Consider the following 25019-nt stretch of genomic DNA (forward strand, 5'->3'; position numbering starts at 1 on the left):
CTTGAAAGTCCACAGGAAGTTCTTGGATACTAGATTCTGCTTCGGCGATAGTTGTAATATCATCTCTGTTAAAATTTGGCCAATAAAATTTAGGTCCTATATTAAAAGTGTCTAATTCTTGGTCTGTGAAATGGATTCCAGAGAGGTTTTCAACTGAACTGGCAGAACTTGTCTTGTCTTCTGGATTATTATTATTATTATTATTATTATTATTATTATTATTATTATTATTATTATTATTATTGAAAATATTTATATATATTCACATGACTCTGGCTGAGCCACCATCAAGTAGCGCCACCTACACACTACGTTTTCTTTGTTCATTCTGACACGTCACGATTGTAATCTCCATGTCTATTGTTTTCACTGCATCCATCTTGTGATTTACATATGTAATAAATAGTGTTATTTTAATATAAACCGTGCTGACCTTATTACTTTCCAAAACATAGTGCCTTTTCAACAGGTTACGGGCCCAGAGTGTGCGTTTGGAAAGGGGTTAAATGTGTGGTGATAAAATACACTGAAAAATAGATGCGTGAAAATATCGTAAGGAAAATTCTAAATTCCCATGGAGGGAATTAGATATTTTTCACCAATAGAGCATGTCCTCCATGGGAATTTAGAATTTTCCTTTCGGAATTGCTAGGCAGGCAATAATTCCATTGTGGAGATTTATCTCCCGTATGCAGTTATCAGCCTATGGCTCTTATAAGGGCTTCTGATAAGTTCACCTGCATACACCCCAGCATCAGTGGGTAGGGTCTGACACATCCCACTCTGATGAGTCTAGTGTCAGACCTAAGATGAAACGCTGGTTAATAGAGCAAACGCCTGAAAAGCCTTATATCTAACATGTTTTTGACATTTTTGAAAATATCGTGTTGCGCACGGTTGGCGAGGTTGAGTTAAACATTTAGCCAAGTGTCTTCTGTGAAGAAATAGTGTGTGAAGATGAACGCATCGAGACGTTGTCAAAGGACAACTTTGACGCGTGGAAAATTCACATGAAGGCTGCGTTAGTAAAAAATCGTATGTGGGAGTACGTAGCTGGGATAAAGGTTAAACCTGAACCGGTCAGCGAGGCGGCCGCTATTACAGAATGGGAAGAACGTGACAGCAAAGCAATGTCAGATGTCATCTTGGCGATTTAACCCTCGGAATTGAAACAGGTAAAAGACTGTGTCACTTCGCGCAAACTGTGGCTAAAACTAGAGTTGATTTACCAATTGAAGGGGCCAGCGTGGAAAGCAACATTATTAAAGCAGATTGTGCTTCAAAGAATGAGTGAAGATGGGGATGTACGCGATCATTTGCGGAGATTTTTCGACTCCGTAGACAAGCTCAATGATATGGACGTGGCAAACAACGATGATTTGTTATCCATATTACTTCTGTATAGCTTGCCAGCCAGTTTCGAATAATCCACATCCACATCTCTTCGTTGTTATCATTGTAAAAAATAGGTCATAAAGCGAAGGAGTGCAAATCGAGTAAAAATGATCATGACAATGCTCACAAGGCTGAAGGAAGTACCTCGCTATATATTACATCAGAACTGAACTCATGCAAGTTCGTGACGGACCACGATGCAGATACAGTGTGGTGCCTTGACAGCGGCTGTACATCACCCGTGTGTAAAAATCTGGACTATTTTTCACAAGTAGAATCCGATGTTTCTGACGATTTAAAGTTAGCGAACAGTTCTACAGTTCTACAACACATAGAAAAAGCGGACTTTATTACTTTAATGGGTCGTACGCTGAAGAACAGGGAAAAATTGCCCAAGAAGATATGCGATGATGCGACTGGATGGTGCAAAGTAAAGTTTCTTTGTCAAAAGAATGAAGTCATTAATGAGTTTCAGGACTTCAAAAAACGTCTGGAAACACAGGAAAATGCGAAGATAAAGATTTTGCAGTCTGATAATGGTACGGAATACATGAATTCCCAATTCGACGCACTGTTGAAAGGCTGCGGGATGCTATGACGCCTGACAATTCCGCGTAACCCGGAACAAAATGGAGTAGTAGAATCTCGCGATGAACTTTCAAAGCCCGAGGTATTACGCATGAAAATTGTTGAAGAAAGTGACGTGAGGAGCAGTGATCAGAACAACATGATGCAAAACGGTATGACTGTTGAACTAAAATACAGGAACAAGAATTATAAAAAGCCCACATGCAAAGTCAATAAAGGCAAAAAAGGAGGATCCACATCTCTTCGTTGTTATCGTTGTAAAAAATAGGTCGTAGAGCGAAGGAGTGCAAATCGAGTAAAAATGATCATGACAATGCTCACAAGGCCGAAGGAAGTACCTCGCTATATATTACATCAGAACTGAACTCATGCAAGTTCGTGATGGACCGCAACGCAAATACAGTGTGGTGCCTCGACAGCGGCTGTACATCACACATGTGTAAAAATCTGGACTATTTTTCACAAGTAGAATCCGATGTTTCTGACGATTTAAAGTTAGCGAACAGTTCTACGCTTGATGATGATGATGCTTGTTGTTTAAAGGGGCCTAACATCGAAGGTCATCGGCCCGAACAGTTCTACAACGAAAATAAGTGCAAAAGGTGTTGTGACAATGTCAATGAACGTTGATGGTTGCAATAAAAGTTTCAACCTGTGCGGTACATTATACGTACCTGATCCGCGTAATAATTTACTCCCAGTCGGAAAGATCGTAGACAGGGGTCACTGCGTAGTGTTTGACAAAACATCCGCTCGAGTTACAGATGCGAACGATAGTACCTTATTCATTGCACATAGAAAAGGCGGACTTTATTACTTTAATGGGTCGTACGCCGAAGAACAGGGAAAAATTGCCCAAGAAGATACGCGAAAAGGGCCTATTATGGACTGGCACATTCGACTGGAGCATCTAAACATAGCGGATCTACGTCAGGCAGTGAAGAATAAAAGGATAGAGGGAATCGAAGTCATTGACACTGAAGAGGATTTTGAATGTGAGATCTGTCTTCAAGGAAAGATGATATGTACCCCTTTTCCGAAGAAGTTCGATACGAGAATGGAACCAGGGGAATTGATTCATTCCAATATTTGTGGCCCAATGAGGGTTTCCTCGAATGGAAACATGCGTTACTTTGTCACATTCGTCGACGATGCGACTGGATGGTTCAAAGTAAAGTTTCTTCGTCAGAAAAATGAAGTCGTTAATGAGTTTCAGGACTTCAAAAAACGTCTGGAAACACAGGAAAACGCGAAGATAAAGATTTTGCAGTCTGATAATGGAACGGAATACGTGAATTCCCAATTCGACGCACTGTTGAAAAGTGGCGGGATCCTACGACGCCTGACAATTCCGCGTAACCCGGAACAAAATGGAGTAGCGGAAAGGAAGAACCGTACACTCATCGAGATGGCCAGATGTTTATTAATGCAGTCCGGACTTCCTTCTTCTTTCTGGGCAGAGGCTGTTTCAACAGAAAATTACATTAGAAACAGATGTCCTACAAGTAAACTGAGTGGACGAACTCCTTACGAAGCCTGGACTGGAAAGGTTCCAAATGTTTGTAAATTCGAAAAATTTGGATGTGAGACCTACTGCCTAAATCGATCGCCGAACATAGGAAACTTTGACCCTCGGGGAAAAAAGGGCATATTCCTCGGATATGTAGAGCAGTCCAAAGGTTTTAGAATTTGGATACCACAGGAACGAAAAGTGGAAATCTCACATGATGTCAAGTTTTTGAAAGGAGACAGAAAAGAGCAAAAATACGATCTTGATATTTTTCCAAGTCAGCACCCAAATGTAGAGCACTTTGATGAAGATCATCCCAGGATAGAGCCAGAGCAGGTTGAACCTTTCATCAATGTAAACATAACCCCTAGAGACACAGAATGTACAGAAAGCACCAAAGATCGGGATAGTTCTGAAGAAGAATTTCATGGTTTTGAAAATGAACCAGAACCAGAACCAGAAATACGACAATCTCGACATGCTTCAGGAAGACCAAAAATGATCCGTTCGGGAACACGAGGCAGACCTCAAAAGCTTTACCAGGAACATAATGGAGGACAAAGTGATTCGGTATGTCTGGCTGAGGTTCCAATTCAGATGGCATTTTCAGGTCCAGAGAAAAATGAATGGATGCTGGCAATGGCAGATGAATTTGTCTCTACTCTAAGAAACAAGACCTGGGATCTTGTAGACAGCCGAGAAAATAGGACGACAATTGGAAGTCGTGTAGTCCTTAGGAATAAGTATGGAGCAAGTGGTGAGATCACAAGAAGGAAGGCTAGAGTCGTGGCCAGGGGTTTTTCCCAGAGACCAGGTATAGATTATACTGAAACATTCGCACCAGCTGCTCATCATTGAATGTATGTCCGACAATTCGATGTAGCAACTGCATACTTAAATGGAATCGTAGAAGAGGAAATCTTTATGGAAGTGTCCGGCTCCATGGCTAAATGGTTAGCGTGCTGGCCTTTGGTCACAGGGGTCCCAGGGTATGTGTTGTCTTCATCATCATTTCATCCTCATCACAATGCGCAGGTCGCCTATGGGTGTCAAATCGAAAGACCTGCATCTGGCGAGCTGAACTTGTCCTCGGACACTCCCGGCAGTAAAAGCCATACGCCATTTCATTTTCTTTATGGAAGTACCAAACTACACCAGAGAAATACTTGAATTCATCATACAGGAAAGCATTGCAACATCTGAGATCATAGCTGAAGCCAAGAGGATGCTGAAGATGTTGAACAAGGATTGTGTGTGCCGTATTAAAAAGGCTCTGTATGGTTTGAAACGAGCTGGCCGCTGTTGGCACCGACGCTTGAATGAGCAACTACTAAAGCTTGGTGTCAAACCAACGTCCGACGATTTGAGCGTCTATGTGAAGGGTTCTGATGCTCTCCTAATCATAGTTTATGTTGATGACATTTTAGTTTTGTCATGAAACTCAAGGGAAATTGACAAGGTGCACAAATTTCTACAAAAGTCATTTGAGGTCAAAGACATTAAGTACTGAATCTGGTATCACCTTGAAACAGAAAGATTATGTTATGGACATCTTAGATCACTTTCAAATGTCTGATTGCAAGCCTGTGGCCACACCAATTGAAGCTGGAATTAAACTGTCAAGATCAAATACTTGGTCCAAGGATGACAGCGAGAGGCCCCTCTACAGAGAGCTCATAGGTGCTCTTATGTATCTATCAACTGCAACGCATCCAGGCATATCTCATGCAATGAGTGTCTTAAGCCAATATGATGATTCAGTTGACAAAGAACACTAGGAAGCAGCAAAGAGGGTACTAAGGTACCTGAAGGGTTCTTCTGATGTGGGAATCACCTTTGGAAGCGATACCAGTAATTTAACTGGCTATGTAGATGCTGATTGGGCTGCATGCATCAACGATCGCAGATCATACACTGGCTTTGCCTTCACAATGTATGGCGGAGTCATATCTTGGGAATCCAGGAAACAACGGACAGTGGCATTGTCCTCAACGGAGGCTGAATATATGGCCTTGAGTGAGGCTTCAAAAGAGGCAGTGCACTTACTACGACTAGCAAGAGAGATAGCCATTAACAGCGTGTCGACTGTATAGCTATACAACGACAACGTTGGAGTTCAGAAGCTTGCTGGAAATCCTGTTCTGCACTCTCGGACTAAGCACATTGATGTCCGACATCATTTTGTACGAGAGGTTCTTTCATTTGGGGACATTCACCTCGAATACTTGGCAACTGAGAGGATACCTGCAGATATATTAACCAAGGGACTACCGAAGGATAAGCTCTGGAAGTGTTTTAGAGTGTCTGGGTGTCAGAAGACTGAAACGTTGAAACTGGTTCAGCCTTCGAGAGGGGGTGTTGAGAATATTTATATATATTCACATGACTCTGGCCAAGCCACCATCAAGTAGCGCCACCTACACACTACGTTTTCTTTGTCCATTCTGACACGTCACGATTGTAATCTCCATGTCTATTGTTTTCACTGCATCCATCTTGTGATTTACATATGTAATAAATAGTGTAATTTAAATATAAAACGTGCTGACCTTATTATTTTCCGAAACATTGTGCCTTTTCAACAACAACAACAACAATATTTTTATGAATAATAATATTAATATAATTATATGATATTATTATAATAAAATATATTATTATTATTATTATTATTATTATTATTATTATTATTATTATTATTATTATTATTATTATTATTATTATTATTATTATTATTATTATTATTATTATTATTATTGCAAAAAGAAAAGCAGCCCAGGCTATAAAACATCCAAGGAAAGAATAACCATTATGACATATGCTAACGCAACTGCTGATCGTAAACTAAAATAATAATAATAATAATAATAATAATAATAATAATAATAATAATAATAATAATAATAATAATAATAATAATAATAATAATAATCATAATAATCATAATAATAATAATATAATTACATTAAGACCCTCCGTATCATATTTCGCTCTTTTCAGATGATCTAATTTCTTGCCCAATGTGGCTTATTTCTTACTTAAGATACATTCCATTTTATTTGCAATATGACATTGGAATGAATTCCATTCTAGTGGGACTGTAAACAAATTTAATCTCTTTCCTTAACAACAAGTAGTTGACCTTGTTTTGAATCGAAAGGTGAAAATAACTTGATATATTTTTCCTTTCGGTAGGTTTCTTAAAATTTGGAAATTATTTTGTTTACTAGACACTCTTTTAAAAATGCTATATCTTTTGAAATTTTTGCTACTCTAAGTTTAAGATTCATAAACTTAAAATTTTTGCTACTCTAATTTTTTAAGATTCATAAACTTATTAAAACTTTCTTAGCCTGGTTGGCTTCATTGTTACAATTTACAAACTTCATCATATAGATCCGTACTGATACAGTTTAAATTAAGAAACACAGTAGTGTTAGGTTTAATGGTCCACGCAATCAATACACTTCACTTTACAAGTGAAAACTATTTAATACTAAATATATTAAACATGCTTTGGAACATGTTTCATCTAATTTAAGACTTCTTCAGCCATAACATCTCGTAACAGATTACGATACTCATTGTTGCTGTCTAATAATTTTATGTAAATATTATTTACTGTCTTTAGTTTATTCTCAAGAAGTTTGTAAAGGGCATGGGTTCTTCCATTTTTAAAATGGTTTTGGCTTTTGAAGTGTATGGGTTTAAAATTCCATTGGCTCTACAATTTATTACTCACCAGTCAAGTGGGTGATGCTGATGATGCTTATTGTTTAAAGGAACTTAACATCTAGGTCATCAAGCCCCGTTAAGTGGGATGTAATTCAAAGAATAGGTCATGATGTCGACAGGAATATTATTAGCAATCTGTTCTGACTAAATCAGGAGGCACTGATCAACTATAACAATTACTGGTAATAAAAATTCTAAACAAATTCCAAATACTCAAATTTTTTAAAGTTTCAAATCAAAGTCAGTTGTGAGAATTTTCAACTGTGGTTTGTGGCTGTGTCAGTTTTCAATATTGGTAAAATGAAATATAGAGGGTTAACCATCGGTGAAAAAAACAGAAAATTATAGAAGGACTGGAGAACAGTGAGTTGACTAGTGGACTACTTTGATGTGGGTAAAACAACAGTGAGAGACACAAAGATCCAAAAATCAATGAGAATACTGGACTATGAAATCTAGTTGAAGCCGTGATATGGTGGTTTAATAAAAAATGAGTAGAAGGTATTCCAGTGTCCAGCCCAGTGTATGCTGCGCAAACAAAATGTTTTCACTCTACTCTTAACTTAGGAGAAGATTTTATAGCATCTTCTGGCTGGCATACACGGTTTAAGAAACTTTATGGAATACGAGAAATTGTGATTCACGGGTAATGTCTCAGCACAGACATGCAAGCTGCTGATAAGTTCATACAAGAATGTCAATCATTCACTGAAAAAGAACAGCTTGACAGTGACACTAGTGATGCAAAAAGAAAAGCAGCCCAGGCTATAAAACATCCAAGGAAAGAATAACCATTATGACATATGCTAATGCAACTGCCAATCGTAAACTAAAATTATTAGTGATAGGAAATCTAAAACCCCTTGTTGTTTTAAAGGAGAAAATCTCCTGTTAAATTAATATGATCACAAAAGGCAACATGGATGGACACATCGATATTTAAGGACTGATTTCACTGCAGATAGTGAAAAAAAAATGGTGGCTTACCTAACTTCCCCCCTAATGTAACTTCTGTTCTGCAACCTACGGACCAGGTGTTATTGCTGCTTTAAAGAACTTCAGGTCACCTCTGTTACAGCAATTGGTTAAAGAAAACCTTGATATTCTAATATTTTGAAAGGAATTTAGCTTGTTGGAGGCCCTTCATGTGGTCATCAATTCATGGGAAAAATTTAATGCTACTACACTCACATGATCACGGAAACTGATTCTAGGTGAAGGGCAAACAAATGCCAGCTTCAGTGAGATGATATTTCGGACGTGCAAGGTTTGCAATGTGCAAAACCTGGATGAATACCAAGATGCAGAACAAAGTGACATAACAGAGTGGTTAGATATCAATAAAGATGATTATAGTTTAGATATGAAATGGAGGAGGATATCATATGGAATTTATTGTTGGTGAGGAAAATGGGGATCCAAATGTGTCAAGTGTCGGTGTGATGCAATGGAAGTTCCAGAAGTTTCACACAACCAAACTAGTGTAGCTATAGACACACTTATGTCTTATATAGAAAATTGAGAAGACTTTTCATTTTTGGATATTGTTTACTTAATCCAAAATTAGAAAAATAAAACAATTTTCTAAGAAACAAAATGTGATAGCAGATCTTTTCGTTATGCCCTGACCTGACAAGAGCTGGACAACAGAAAATGAAAATGATGATGGTGATTAATATTGGCATAATCCACACTGCATTTTATAAAATAATTTTCCTCTGCTGTGTCCTACAGTATAATATAAAATGTTAAAATTACTTTTCACTTTGTTTACATAAGAGATTTCATTATATTAACCATGGGTTTTGTTTTTACTAAGCACAATGGTAAAACTGTAGATAATTTGAGTTTCTAATAATTCATGTAACTTTGTGCATTAAATACCTCAAATTATCAGGAGTACATTGTACATAGAATGCAGTTTGTTGCCTGTTCAGAGTGTAAAAATGCCTTGACGAGCTGTTACAGCATTTATTGTATGCACATTTTTATATGGCAACAGCAAGGCCTCCCTGTGAAGAAAATTTATTCGTGTACACCATAGGGACAATGTTAGAACATAAAACCGCTCTTGTGTGACATAAAATACTCAAGATCATTCATGTAGTGGTCGCTCATGGTCAACAACAAAAACTGATGAGCACTTCTTGTGAATTTTGGCTCGCAGGAACCGAGAAGACTCTGCAACAGGGGCTGCATAATACCTTCCTGACAGTAACCGGGAGGGCTGTATCTACTCGGACAATCCGAAATCTTCTCCACAAGGCTGACCTGTATTTCAGATTTCCTTGAAGAGGAACACAATGGTGACATGTGCAGATGGGTATAGGAACAACTGGACTGAAACATCGCATCAGGTTTTCTTCATTGATGAGAGCAGAATTTGTCTGACATTTGATAATCATCAGAAGAGAGTGTAGAGACAGAGAAGTAACATCAGATGAGTCATATACATCATACCACAGGTCCATCAGGGTGATGGATCTGTCTTGTTTTGGGATGATATTATATATGGATGTCGGATGCCACTCATCTTCCGTTGAGGGTACTACAACAAATGTACGATAATGGGACTGAATCCTACAGCCCATTGTTTGGCCATACCGACAACATATCGGAGACAGGTTTGTTCTGCAAGACAGCATTGTGTACGCACAGCTCCCACCATGTTAATATCCTCTTCTGGGAAACTCAAATAAATCAGACAGAATAGTCTGTGGTGTCTGCTGGTACGAATCTGACAGTATATGTTGGGATCAGCTAATGCAGGTGGTGTGAAGATGTAGGAACACACCTCCTACCATGGATGAACCCCAGAGGGCTGCTGTCAAAGAGTGAAACAGAGTTCAGCAGGACAGGCTCAATCACCAGGTAGGCAGAATGCCAATGCCACAAAAGGCTGAAGCAAGCCTCAATGCTCGGGGTGGAGTAACACCATACAAAGATTTATGTTGTGATTTCCAGGTTTGATTGATGGATGCACTTTATCAAAAAATGCATTATATTTTTCATAGGTTCATGTGGCGTGTATTTCAGAAAGTCATATAGAGACAACTTTCTTTATTCTTCATAACTGTGCAAGGAAATTATAATTATTATCTATTATGTATTTATTAAATGCTAATCGGCCCAACTAGGGACCACAGTAAGTTTTATTATACATTCTGGTGTTTATTACATTTTCGATTGACCCAGTAGGTTTTCATAAGCACGCTGTGTCGAGCACGGTGTTCATCCACTTTGCACCAGTTGTCCACTTCTCATCCCGGAAAGTCCCAAAAGCCACGATGCTTGTTCTGAAAATGGTCTCATTTGTGCGTGTCATCTGGTTATAGGCCCATTTCTTCTACGTCTTTCTTGAAGTTTGCATACCAGGGAATTGTCGTTTTTGGTTTTGAGATTATTATTATTATTATTATTATTATTATTATTATTATTATTATTATTATTATTATTATTATTATTATTATTATTATTATTATTATTATTATTATTATTATTATTATTATTATTATTATTATTATCATCAAAAAGAAATTGGGAATCAGATACAAACTACTTTATAGTTCTACTGCTCTCTATGTCATTAAATCAGGCATGGACTTTTTATATGGAGCCAATCTGAGGACTTTAAGCAGCTACCTTGACAGGTCCAGAAAATAGTAGACTTCAAGCCTTAGAAATGAAGTTCCTTTGCTCCTGTCTCCAGAGGACAAGAAATATAAAATTAAATTTGCCAACAGATTCGGTTGAAAAGGGTTTTGCTAGTAATATTAGAACAAAATTGACTAAAGTGACATGGTTGTTTGAAAGAAATGGTTCCTGACAGGATTCCAACAATATACTATGATTAGACTGTCCCAGGCAAAATACCAATGGGAAGGCTTATTACACATCCAGGAAAAACAAATATGGAGAGACTTGGCAAAGAGAGATGCAGGATGGCAACAAAATCTGGAGGACCAATTATGGTTGGACATAATAAATTGAAAGAAAATAATTTATTATTATACTCAGCTTGATGGCACACATAAATGATGATGGTTATGATGATGATGATGATGATGATTATATTCTGAAGTAAAGGAATAGAGGTGTGCTTAATTTAACTCCTTCAATCACCTTCGTAATTTAAAGCATAAAATGACTGGGTCCTAGAGAAAATTTCTTTGGGATTTCACTGGAATCTGATTCATGATTTCTTTACACAGGGTATTCTGGATGTAAATTAACAAACATTACCAGATTTCTAGGGACAAATGAGTATGGTATATAAAAATACTCAAGATTATCATGAGTCTAATCATCCTTGTATGGGTTCTCCACATCATGTAATAATTTGGTACAGACTTCATTTTGAGAAAATCAGATTAAAACACATGGCAAAATTTACTATACTATTTAGAATGGTTGGAATACCAAACCAGACATTAACTGATTGTAGTAACAACAACCACATCTAACTACTAATGTCACAGTCACATGGGGTCAAGATTGTTGTTACAGATATGTTGCAGTGCAACAGAAAAAATTCTGATACAGTATATTTATCATGCTATTCGGATGGCATCTGCTTTCAGATACAATCAAGGTGACATTACTATGACCTTGAAAAGAATTTTCTGTGTATTGTACATGACAACACTATAATTAAGAACTCAGTATAATGCTGCCTACTTACTCCAGAGAAAATTACACTGACATACAGTAGAACTGCAATCAATGTCTTTGTGAGATATCACACAGTAACCACTGCTTGCATCTAGTTACATGCTTACTCTAATTCGAAAGTGATTGTTGCGACAAATACTGGGTGTACCTTTTCACTTTCTTCAACTACAGGAACGTGTTTCTGAGGACTTTATTAATTTCCTTGATCTTTAAGCCTTAATGAACAAAATACAATTGTGTCTCAACATGAAGCTGGTTTTGTTTGAAGGCATGTCAACCTTTTATGGAATACAAAATATAAGTGGTGCTGTTGGTACATACAGATGAAGAAGTAGAGGCTGATAAGGTTTATGGCAAGTATGAAGGTTTTTGAGGTTCAGATGGTACCTAAACATTAAAGTGGGAGTTACTAGGAAGATAAAAATCTCAGGTGTAAGTTGAGGATAAGAAAATACTGTATTTACAGTTCATTTTGCTTCAAAACATTACTGATCTTGTGAAGACAACAATGGTGATTATGAAAGATAATGGTTTTGGCTTTTGAAGTGTATGGGTTTAAAATTCCATTGGCTCTACAATTTATTAGTCACCAGTCAAGTGGGTGATGATGATGATGATGATGATGATGATGATGATGATGATGATGATGATGATGATGATGATGATGCTTATTGTTTAAAGGAACTTAACATCTGGGTCATCAAGCCCAGTTAAGTGGGATGTAATTCAAAGAATAGGTCATGATGTTGACAGGAATATTATTAGCAATCTGGTCTGACTAAATCAGGAGGCACTGATCAACTATAACAATTACGGTACTAGTAATAAAAATTCTAAACATTATTTCTGAAATGACTGCTCCATGTAAAATGGGTAAAAAGAGAAGAATTAACAGCAAACTCTGACTATTCAACAAAACTATGAGAGTCATGTACATGAACTACATCATCATCATCATCATCTTCTTACTGAATCCATTTAAAAGTAAATTCTAGAGTTGCATTCTCACTCAGTACCCACAAAAAATAGCCACAATCAAATCACTATCATGATAATACACAATATTCTTAGACAATGGATTTCTGTATCACAAAGTCTGTCCATTCCTGTACTTTATACAGTGGATTACATGCCAGTTATATGCTGCAATTCACATACCTCTTGAGTGTGACCAGCGTGCCTGTAAGCTTCTTGCAACGTCTCAGCGCACTCTCCAACCGCTCAGGCTCCTCTTTCAGGAACCTATCAGACAGATACAGATACTTACAGTTTGGTAAAGAAGAGTACAGATAATGTTGTTAATAAAAGACAAAGTTCATTATATAGTAAATGTTTTGTATCTCTCAAGTATATGCGAACAAATTCATTTCTTTTTCTATATCAATACTGAAAGCTATGGTCTTCAAATTATTGAAATGTATGATCACCATTATATCATTGTGACAGATGAAGGGCTGCATAAGGAACAAGTACAAATGTGATAAAATTGTGGTTCGAAGAAAGGATGTGAAAGGAGTCCAAGAACAGCCCAAAGCAGTAAATGAGAAGTTGGAAGAATGGAGAATCAAAAACAGTGTAGAGGAACCTTGGTTCAGCTGGCTTTGCTGGAAATATCTTGTAAGGACCCCTTGCCAGAGTTATGGTGAAGAAGAAGTTGGTAAATGAGGCATACCAGTACCCAATCTGCTGCCTTGTGGATGAAGTAGGGGAGTACTAAAGGCTAAGGCAGTTTACCCTAACAGAAAAATTATGTCAGGCATAGCAAGTCAGCAGAAGAGGGAATGTTTCCAACAATAAAACAAAAGAAGCATCACTAGGAAGCTTGTCCATTTCCACACGTTGCCTACTGCAGTGATGATGACTGATGATTATGCAAGTAAGAAAAATGTGATAGCAAAATGAGGGGGGGGGGGGAAGAGAGATAAGCTATAAAAATTGGAGATAAATACAGTATATTGGAATGTGGAGATCTTCAAGTAGGAGAGAGAGGGTGAATTCTGCCACCATGGGCAATTCTACTACCAATTAAATTTCAATAACCATGCATCAAACATGTGCATAAATAAGCATGATCTCCAGCAGATGACTACCGTAACACTACAAAGTAGGTCACTTCCCTGGATGCAAATGTGTTTATACTTGGGGATTAAAAATCTATTATCATCCTTTATCATCTTATTCTGTGACATCAAAAGAACTGAGGTAAGGTTAGTTTAAATTAGTGATCACAAAATTATGGTTATATTTTACGAAAGTATGATCAATATTAGTATTTTATACTATTTTTTTGTGTTTGACTTGTTGGTTGTATAGTATTTCAAGCCAAAACTAGCCACGTGCTAATGGGGCAATGCTGCCACAGGTGGGCATTACTTGCTGGTCATTACTTAAAAGGCGGAGCTTAGATCGCTGAACCTTCTTACCTGTTCATCATATTGCAGTTTCTTCTTCTCCTACACTTTTGTGTGTTCATGTTTATCCTTATCTCTTATTTCTATTGCTCCCTCTTCCCGCATTCACCTCTCATTGTGTTTGTTTTCAGGTTCCCATCTCTATACGAACTGATTGGACTTTGTTTGGTTTCTTTAGCTACTCTTTGTTTAGGAGTGAATGTTATTGGTCTTAATTTGTTTTCCCTTGTTTCATGATTCTAATATTGGACCTTGATGTGATAAGATGTGTGTCATTGTTGTGCAGGTCTTGGTTGACCTTATTTCAGCTTAGGGATTGTGACAGTTGAATGTTTATTATCTTAACTTTGTTCCTTACCCTTTTGAGCATCTTCAATTAATTGTGGGTTGTTCATTGAGGATTTAATGTGAAGGAGAATAATTTAATGTAGTCCCTTGAGAGATATAATTAAATTTCATGTCATGTTTTCATTATATTAACTGTCTGGCTCCATGGCTAAACGGTTAACATGCTGGCCTTTGGTCCTAGCGGTCCCAGGTTTGATTCCCGGCTGGAACGGGGATTTTGACTTTCATAAGTTAATTCCTATGGCTTGGAGGCTGGGTGTTTGTGCCATCTTCAGCATTAGAATTAATCTCAGACACGCAGGTCGCCTATACGACATCTAGTTCAAAAATAACTACATCTACCTGAAAGATCTGCACCAGGCCTCTCTGGAGGCCACAAACCATTATTTATTAATATATTAACTAATTATGTTTCATCTTCAACATTTGTTTTATTTTTTATTCATTCATTTTATTCATTTTATTTCATTTTTATTCATTTTTATTAAATGCTGTTAAAAAACTAACTTTACAAAGACCACACAGAAAAGACCACAGACTTTCCATGCATTCCAATAAGCTTACTAGGTTAACTTGATTTTATATTGTAGCTTTCCATTGTACCGTATATTGAAAGGTAAGCAACAACGAAACTAGGTACATATTCCACACTGAAGACTATACATATACCATACCTATTTCTTTGATTCAGTCAAATTTATCAAATATTATTGCCAATTTTACAAATGAGAAGTCTAGTTTCACAGATGGCTCAGTCCATCAACTTGTTGTTTTCTTTCACGAGAGACAAAAAACTTCTGCATATATTTTGGGCTTATTTACAACACCAAATGTGTCACAGTATTTTAGTTGATGCATTTTTATCCATCTCTAACACATTTTTTTTAGAGAAATACAGTATTACTTTTAAAGATATATATATATATATATATAAAATTAAAGAATGGACTTGTCCAGTTTTGAAACTCACTTTAGGACTAGGCCATTTTTGCAACTCATCGATATGGAGTTGGCCGGGTTTGATCGAAAACTTCAGTTAAGAGGGTAGCTTAAAAACTTTAATGTTATATTACAAAAGAAATCGACACTGCTATTAAGAAAGAATTTTAAATTCAAGTTACTGATTCATTTGAATACATCACATCACATTCATCATTGTACGACAAACTGACAACACTGATTTTAAATAACTGGAGTGTCTTGATGTACATTTTCACAAGTTATCCTGGTGTCTGCCTCTTCCTGAATGTTGCCATTATCAAAAACCTTTTTGTACCACTATAAATTATCCAGTTTCCTCCATTCACAACTGAAATGTTTTAATAGGAGATTGTTCACATCTTTTACTTTCTCTTGTTTTATAGGTAATCCAATTAGAAGTTGTTTGGAATTCACATCACGAACATTTTTATTCTTATAGACAGCCGAGATTTTCATCTGATGACACAAAGCATAGTTCTCTGCGAAACGTAAAGAATTTCACTTTATTTTCTTGACATGGCATAAGCCCAAAACCCTGTATCGTGTCTATAAGTACGGGCAGTGAAAGCATCAATGGCAACAATTTGCATGCTTCTTAGTGATGCCTTTTTTTCTAATCCAATGTCGGCACAGTAGAGTTCTTCCCCTCTTACAAGAATATTGCCTGTTTTAGCACTTCATCTTAAAAGGAATCCCTTACATTGTGACAACTTGAAATGCAGTGCAGAAGTTGGCTTGACGACACTGAGAGCTTCTCCTTTCCAGTTGTAAGCATTCCAACTTTCTCCAAGTACCTTCTGATCCATGCCTTCGGAAGATATTGTGATAATCTCTTGGCTCCAATATAATTCTGCTCTTCTTACCTCCTTTTCAATACACCCAAATACCCTGTCGGGAGGTAAATATGAGTGTCCTACAACTGGAAAAATGATATAAATATTCCTGCTGTGAGCTGGTGCATCAAAAAGCCATTTACAGCACATTGTCAACATTGCTATGTTTTTATTTTGCCCTGTACATCCATTTGCTGTAAGGCGTACAGTGTCTATGCCAAGTAAAACACTAGTTTGAGGTTCATTGTAAACTGCGGACACATCTGATTGGGAGCCTTAGGTCCCTCATTTTCACACCAGGTGTATATTGACACGGTTTCTTTAGAAGTTTTAGAATGTGATGATCCTTTCACTATAGTAAAATAGTAGCAGTAGAACTGCCTACTATAATAGGCACTTTGATCACATAGCTTGGGCAGGACCAGGTTCTTCTGGCAGTCAAATGTAATTGTCAACAGTCGTTCCTTTTCCTCCCTTAAGATATTATAAAATTCTCTATATCTCAGTTTATGTACTCTTTTCTCAATCATTAACTCACTTCTCTTATTTTTATCAGTCTCTTGTTTCAAATTTTCAGCCAAATGCAGACATTCTGAACAAACATCAGTTGATGGAGCTTTAAAACTAATGTTGAACTGTGTGTTGAATGTATGACAAAAACAGGAATCTTTCACCTTTAGATCTCCAGGTACCTCCTCATTGTACATCCTCCACATTTTTTAAATACTGAAACTACAACCAAGGTACACATGCTCTGATTTTGCTCAGCAATAATGGGATTCAACACCTTGAAATCTACGTTTAAACCTAAGAATTTCATTTTTGTCCGTATTGAACTGAGAATGGATGATAGGAAAACTTAAAACGGTCCACCTTTTCAATACAAAAATGTTATAGTTTATTTATAACATGTATTTGCACTTGGAACTAGTTTCAACGCTGTTTTGCGTCATCATCAGCCAAAATGTGGGAAATAGGCCAGCATGTAGGCATTTATATTACACAAGGCGTTACATTAAACAATACACATCTTACAAGGAGATAAAAACAGGGACGAATATAGAAACAAATGAATCGTTGAGAAAGCAAAAGTTATACATATTAAAAATAACCTTAACCACACATCTTGCAGTGCGAAAGTGTTCTTCTTGAATGATTCCTGAATATAAAACACACGCGCACACATTTCTGAAGAGCCAGCAGGCAGGACAAAGTAAAGTGAAACCTTAAGAGTTCTTCTGAGAAGAGTTCATCATTTTTTCTATGTTCCGACTAACTAATGAAGTCTCCCTTGAGTTCCTGATAAACATACACAACAGGAAATTCTCCTTCACTCTCAACAATAGCTATAAAGACCAACGGTAAAATTTCATTTTAAATATTGTGCAGAGACGTGAAAGCATGATCTTGAACATGATATAACTCCTTCATATAACCCAATTTTTTACACAAGGTGTTACATTAAATAATACACATCTTACGAGGAGATAAAAACAGGGACGAATGTAGAAACACATGCATTGTTGAGAAAGCAAAAGTTATTCATATTAAAAATAAGCTTAACCACACAACTTGCAGTGCGAAAATATTTGCCTTGAATGATTCCTGAATACAAAACGCACGCGCACACCTTCTAAAGAGCCAGCAGGCAGGAAAAAGTAAGGTGAAACCTTAAGAGTTCTTCTGAGAAGAGTTCATCATTCTTTCTATGTTCCGAATAACTAATGAAGTCTCCCTTCAGTTCCTGATAAACATACACAACAGGAAATTAAACAATACACATCTTACAAGGAGATAAAAACAGGGAAAGTTATACATATTAAAAATAACCTTAACCACACATCTTGTAGTGCGAAAATATTCGTCTTGAATGATTCCTGAATACAAAACACACACGCACACATTTCTGAAGAGCCAGCAGGCAGGAAAAAGTAAAGTGAAACCTTAAGAGTTCTTCTGAGAAGAGTTCATCATTTTTTCTATGTTCCGACTAACTAATGAAGTCTCCCTTGAGTTCCTGATAAACATACACAGCAGGAAATTCTCCTTCACTCTCAACAATAGCTATAAAGACCAACGGTAAATTTCATTTTAAATATTGTGCAGAGACGTGAAAGCATGATCTTGAACATGATATAACTCCTTCATTTAACCCCATTTTTTACACAAGGTGTTACATTAAACAATACACATCTTACGAGGAGATAAAAACAGGGACGAATGTAGAAACAAATGCAACGTTGAGAAAGCAAAAGTTATACATATTAAAAATAAGCTTAACCACACAACTTGCAGTGCGAAAATATTTACCTTGAATGATTCCTGAATACAAAACGCACGCGCACACATTTCTAAAGAGCCAGCAGGCAGGGAAAAGTAAGGTGAAACCTTAAGAGTTCTTCTGAGAAGAGTTCATCATTCTTTCTATATTCCGACTAACTAATGAAGTCTCCCTTCAGTTCCTGATAAACATACACAACAGGAAATTCTCCTTAACTCTCAACAATAGCTATAAAAGACCAACGGTAAATTGTATTTTAAATACTGTGCAGAGATGTGGAAGCATGATCTTGACATGATATAACTTCTTCATTTAACCACCTTTGAAAGTCTCTCTCTATATTACATAGCTTCATTAACACACCATTCTGTAGATGCACAAAAAAATCTTGTAATCTTCACAGGTCCGGTATTCAGCTCGACAAGAATATAAAATAGGTATTAAGGAATACCTCTTAAGGTATTAAGGAATATTAAGGAATACATAAATACATAAATACATAAATCCATCCCTTTTAAGCCTTTGGAAGACTCCCAGTACCCTGTGCTTTGTTTTTCCTAATGCTGAGAGGAAAGTCTGTTGACACACTGGAAGTCAAATCCGAACTTGATTCACAACATTGTACTCGATAGTTATTACTTTTTCTGAAAGAACATTACTTCTGCTCCGCCGTCGTGTAAGTAGGAAACTTGAACAGTACCTTAAAATAAAAGCATTCTGGGTTGATTTAATTTGGCATGCATAAAATGCATGGTGAAATTTTTTAATGTCATTCAATTTCAGTAATTTGCACCTTTTCTTCCCTCTATGATTGCAGGCGGGATAATCAGGTAAACACTTTGCTGAATACCTGAAAGGAGGAAGGAGTATCCTATTTCGAGGAAGGTTATGCGACAATGATAAGCTGTGCAAATAAAAAAACCTTTATAACAAACACGATTTAAGCATAACACAAAAGCCACGGATATATAACCTACATTGTGTGTCTAATTTTAAGATGAAAGTGAGTGTGTGCACGGCATACCTTTTTATTACATTAAAAACTTTATTTTAAAATGCTTAAAACCTACCCATCAGCAACTACTGTGCCTTCAAAATATCTTACCGTGACTTAAATAAAGGCTATCAGGACAATGGTTTGAAGTAATAACCTCATCTCTTTTCCTCGCGACCATTTCCAAGAAGACGGGTCTTGCTGACGTCTTCTGGAACGACGCTTTTCTGTTTCTTCCATAATAGAAGAGTATAAGGAGCCTTAGGAACACTTAACACAGGAAGATAATTAATTAAACTAAAAATTAACTTCTTCTGCAAGAAAACACAATATATGCAACAACAACCTGATGGCCATATTCATTTACATGCTTACAACTGGTCACGTGATTGGTGTCCACTTCGTCATTGGATGAAAACAACTTTGGCCGGTTTTGAAGCACACAATGTAGGTTTTGGACTTGGCCGTTTATGAAACTAACGGCCATTTTAACCAGTAGTTTGAAACATTTTATAGCCGCTTTTGAAACTCAGTTTCACCGCCAAACTGTTACATGTTCATAAGAGATTCCATAGTGGTAGAATGTGAAATTCAATTAAGAAAATGGACTTGGCCGCCTTTGAAACTACATACCTCAAATGTCTTCATTATTTATTCCTCCGGCAAGCCAAAAGGAATCAAATATCTGAAGAAATTCGAAGTATTGACACAGAATTTAAGAAGAACAATACTAGAATCTTTTATAGGACCTTTAAAGAGCACATACATGGATATCAACCATCTACCATGGGATTTCGAAGGGAAGATGGAAAATTGGCAGTGAATAAGAATGAAAATTGTGAGATATTAGCTACATATTTTGAGAAATTGTTGAACTGTGAAAAACCTAAAAATAAATGGCCAAAAGAGGATCCAAAGCAACGGAATGAAAACTCAATACCCCCTGACGAAAAAGAACTCCGTGAAATAATTACAGACTTAAAGAACAACAAAGCTGCAGGGGAAGACTCTGTCACAGCAGAGATGCTGAAAAGTGGTGGAGAAATCGCAATAACAATTTTAAGGCGAGAAATGGAAAAAATATGGGAAATGGAGGTAATCCCTGAAGATTGGAAAAATGCTATCATTCATCCTCTACACAAAAAAGGTGATAGAGCAGATCCTAACAACTACCGCGGCATTTCCATCACATCTGTAACTTATAAGACACTCTCTAAAGCACTTCAGAGGAGACTTGTGGAACAAGTGGATCATCAACTAGGCGAGTATCAAGCGGGATTTAGGAAGGGAAGATCGTGCGTTGATCAAATCTGGAGTCTGAAACGTGTACTAGAGAATCATCTCTCAAAGGATCTGGTAGTCGTTTTTGTAGACTTTAAAAAGGCGTATGATTCAGTCGACAGGGAAGTGCTATTCAATATATTAGTGGAATTTGGAATTGACGCCAAAACAACAGCAATTATTAAGCAGACTTTAACTGGGACACATTCGAAAGTTAAGTTCATGGGAGAGAACTCCAAACAGTTCGAAATTAAAACAGGAGTCAGGCAGGGTGATGGATTGTCACCAATTCTTTTCAACTGTGTGTTGGAGAAGATTATCCGGGAGTGGGAAAAAGAACTGGACAGAAAAGGATTACTTAACCAAGTATACATTGGAGGGTCAAAAAGTGGTGTCATGATTAATTGCCTTGCCTTTGCTGATGACGTTGCGCTGCTATCTAGGAATACTGACACAGCAATAGAACAGCTGAATGTACTAAAACTACAAGCAGAAAAAGCAGGACTACAGATTTCTTTCGAAAAAACTAAATATATAACAAACATCAAAACAGCCCCTCGGTACCTGAAGACAGAACACGGTAAAATAGAAAGAGTTGATAGCTTTAAGTATTTGGGTGAAATAGTGCAATTGAAAACAAATGAAAGAGAAGCAAACAACACCAGACGGGAGAAAATGGCTGCGGCTTTTCGTAGGACATATCCTATATACAAGAAGAAAACCAGCTCCAGACGAGCTAAACTAAGGCACTACAATACAGTGATTAAAACGGAATGTCTGTATGCTAGTGAGTGCCTCCAAATGACAGGAAAAGCGGGACTGAGAGAAGCTGAGAAATTTGAAAGAAAGATCCTTCGCAAAATAATGGGTCCAAAGATTGTGGATGGACAGTATAGGCTGCGAGGAAGGGAAGAACTTTACCGAGACAATGAAAGGCTAACTGAGTGCATGAGAAAACGGAGACTTAAATTCTATGGGCATTTATTTAGAATGGATGAGAAGAGACTAACGAAAAGGATTTTCACAATACTAGACAGCAGACCTAAAGTGTCGGACAAATGGTTCAGGGAGGTGAGAAAGGATCTCAGACAGGTAGGACTAAATTCGGAAGACATCTCAAACCGAACAAAGTTTAGGTCAGTGATCGACAGATTTCAGGGATTCCATGACGAACCAAAACTTAACCGTGGGTGGACGGACGAAAGAAGACAGGCTGCCAGAGAGAGGATGCTGAAGTTCTGGGCTGTGAGGAAGGCTTCCAGAAACATGTAATTGTTATCTAACGTGGTCTCTAATGGCCGTAAACGAATATATATATATATATATATTATTATTATTATTATTATTATTATTATTATTATTATTATTATTATTATTATTATTATTTTTGTTGTTTTAATGACTGATCACTGACGTTACCATTCTCATATACAATATTATACATATAAAATACCCTGCACTTTTTCTTTCTTTGTCTCTTTTTTTTTTTTTTTGCTAGTTGTTTAAAATCAACACTAACACAGTGAAGGTTTTCAGCAATGAAAGGATGGGAAAGGGCTAGGATTAGGAAGAAAGCAGCTATGGTCTTAATTAAGGTACAGCCCCAGCATTTGCCTTGTGTGGAAATGGGAAACTATGGAAAACCGTCTTCAGGACTGCCAGTGGGATTTTAACTCACCATCTCCAAAAGGCAAGCTCTCAGCTACACGACACTAACTGCACAGCCAACTTTCTTGGTAAAAGAATCATTTAAAGCATTTAAAAATTTAGAGCAGTTAACTTCTTACAAAACAGACTCAATAATGTTACAAGGAAGTTATCCGTCACATTGATTATCATGATAGGAATAGGATGATGATGATGATAACAACAATTTGTGGTTACTTACTTCTCCTCACGAACCACCTTCTCCATTTCTGATGACAGTAGACTCTTCATACCTTCCTGCAAGCTTGGGAAACGAACTTTCAAGTCAGCTACAGTTTTGCTGTAACACAAACACAGTTCAACCATAAGTTCAGTTTACACACTGGAAATATGTAAGTTACTGTGTATATAGCTATGAATCATTGAGATATACAAAATGTAGGCTAAGTCATATTTAGGTCAAAATGATGACACTTAGAAAAGTTTTCTTCATGAAAATACAACAACTTAGAATAATTCACAGGTACTGAAATTTAATTCAAGGTCAGATATGGTTGTAATGGGCTGTTTTAGAAATATGAACATTAGTCAAAATCTCTGGTGACTTGAATGTATATTTCATATTTTGTTTTGCAATATGTCAAGTTTAAAAAACAGGGTGCGAGATATACATAGGAAAATAGGAAATCAAATAAAAAAACTTTCTAAAATATATAAATCTTCACACTTTTGTATGATATATTTTATTACATTCCATAACATGTAATTTAATATTAATACTGCCCTACATATATTTCACTACACAGAAGAAGAAGAAAAATATTAATTAGGCCTGCTACTTGTAATCATTGTTCCATTTTTATCTACTGGACCTTCGTCCAGACAAGAGGGAAGTGCTAGATTTTAAACTGTGCATGAGAAAGCATGCCATGGGATGTATTCTTGGTGCACATATACTGAGTCCTGAAGACCAATCTATGAAAGATACATACAGGGATTCTCTCTCAATTCCATAAAAAAATTGGGGTGCATGATAATGTATATGGTAAGATATAAACAAGGAAATATGGTAATCCGCTAAAACTTGCCCAAGAAGGCAGTTTGGGTTTAGGAAAAGTTATTCCACTGAAGCTCAACTTCTAGGATTCATTTACCAAATATTTTAAATTCAAGAGGTGAAATGGACGTATCACTACTGGCCTATCTGGGGCTTTTCGTAGGGTAAATCCTGGGAGACTACTGACAAAAATGAGTGCAATTGGACTCAGAGGATTAGAGTTGGTGAAGCATTATCTGATCCTGTAATCATTGAGAGGGGAATTCCTCAGGGCAATATTATTGGACCTTTACATTTTCTTATATATATTTATATAAATGATATGCATAAAGAACTCAAATCAGAGATAAGGCATTTTGCAGATGATGTTATACTGTATAGAATACAAGATTGTGAGTGACTGCAAAAAGACCTCGACAATGTTGTGATATGGACAGCAACCAATGGTATGATGGTAAACGAGATGAAAAGTCAGGTTGTGAGTTTCACAAAGAGGAAAAGTCCTCTCAGTTTTAATTCCTACATTGATGGGGCGAAAGTTTCTCATGGGCATCACTGTAAGTACCTAGGTGTTAATATATGGAAAACTTTTTGTCGGGGTAATTACATAAACAGGATTGTAAATAAATGAAAGTTAAGATCTCTTCCCATGGTTATGAGGATATTTAAAGGTTGTAGTAAAGATGTAAAGGAGAGGGCATATACTTCAGTACTACAATTAGAGTATGGTTCCAGTGTATCGGACCCTCACCAGAAATACTCAATTCGAGAACTGGAAAAAATCCAAAGAAAAGCAGCTCAATTTGTTCTGGGTGATTTATAACAAAAGTAAATTAAAAAATAAATTGTCAAGTTTGGGCTGGAAAAACTTGGGAGGAAGGTGATGAGCTGCTCAACTAAGTAGAATGTGAGTGACTTCAAACAATATAAGCAGAATGTTCCGGGCTGTCAGTGGACAAATGGCTTTGAATGACATTAGTAAACAAATAAGTTTGAATGGTATTTTTAAAAGTTTGAAAGATCACAATATGCAGGGAAATTTGGAATTCAAGAGGACAATTGGGCAAATATTTGTTTATAGGAAGTGGAGTTTGAAATTATTTGATAAAAGACTAGGTAAACTACTGATAGGAAATCTGCCACCTGGGCTACTGCCCTAAATATAGATTAGTGGTATTTGATTGAGTGATTGATTGATTGATTGATTGGTTGATTGATTGATTGATTGATTGATTGATTGATTGATTGATTGATTGATTGATTGATTGATTGATTGATTGATTGATT

At 36.7% G+C, this 25019-nt stretch overlaps 1 protein-coding gene across 12 annotated transcripts in view; it reads right to left on the minus strand.

The window, feature by feature from the left end:
- The window catches only part of LOC136876182 (coiled-coil domain-containing protein AGAP005037), a 1087707-nt gene that overhangs the window by 96320 nt on the left and 966368 nt on the right, over window positions 1-25019 (minus strand). For all 12 annotated transcript variants that reach the window (XM_067149908.2, XM_067149917.2, XM_067149915.2 and 9 more), the window contains 2 exons: window positions 22917-23015; window positions 13058-13141 (listed from right to left, as the gene is read on the minus strand). In XM_067149908.2, the coding sequence (XP_067006009.2) occupies window positions 13058-13141; window positions 22917-23015 (183 nt within the window). The remainder of the gene's footprint in view (window positions 1-13057; window positions 13142-22916; window positions 23016-25019) is intronic.

Source organism: Anabrus simplex, chromosome 6 (assembly GCF_040414725.1).
Source record: "Anabrus simplex isolate iqAnaSimp1 chromosome 6, ASM4041472v1, whole genome shotgun sequence".
Lineage (NCBI taxonomy): Eukaryota > Metazoa > Arthropoda > Insecta > Orthoptera > Tettigoniidae > Anabrus > Anabrus simplex.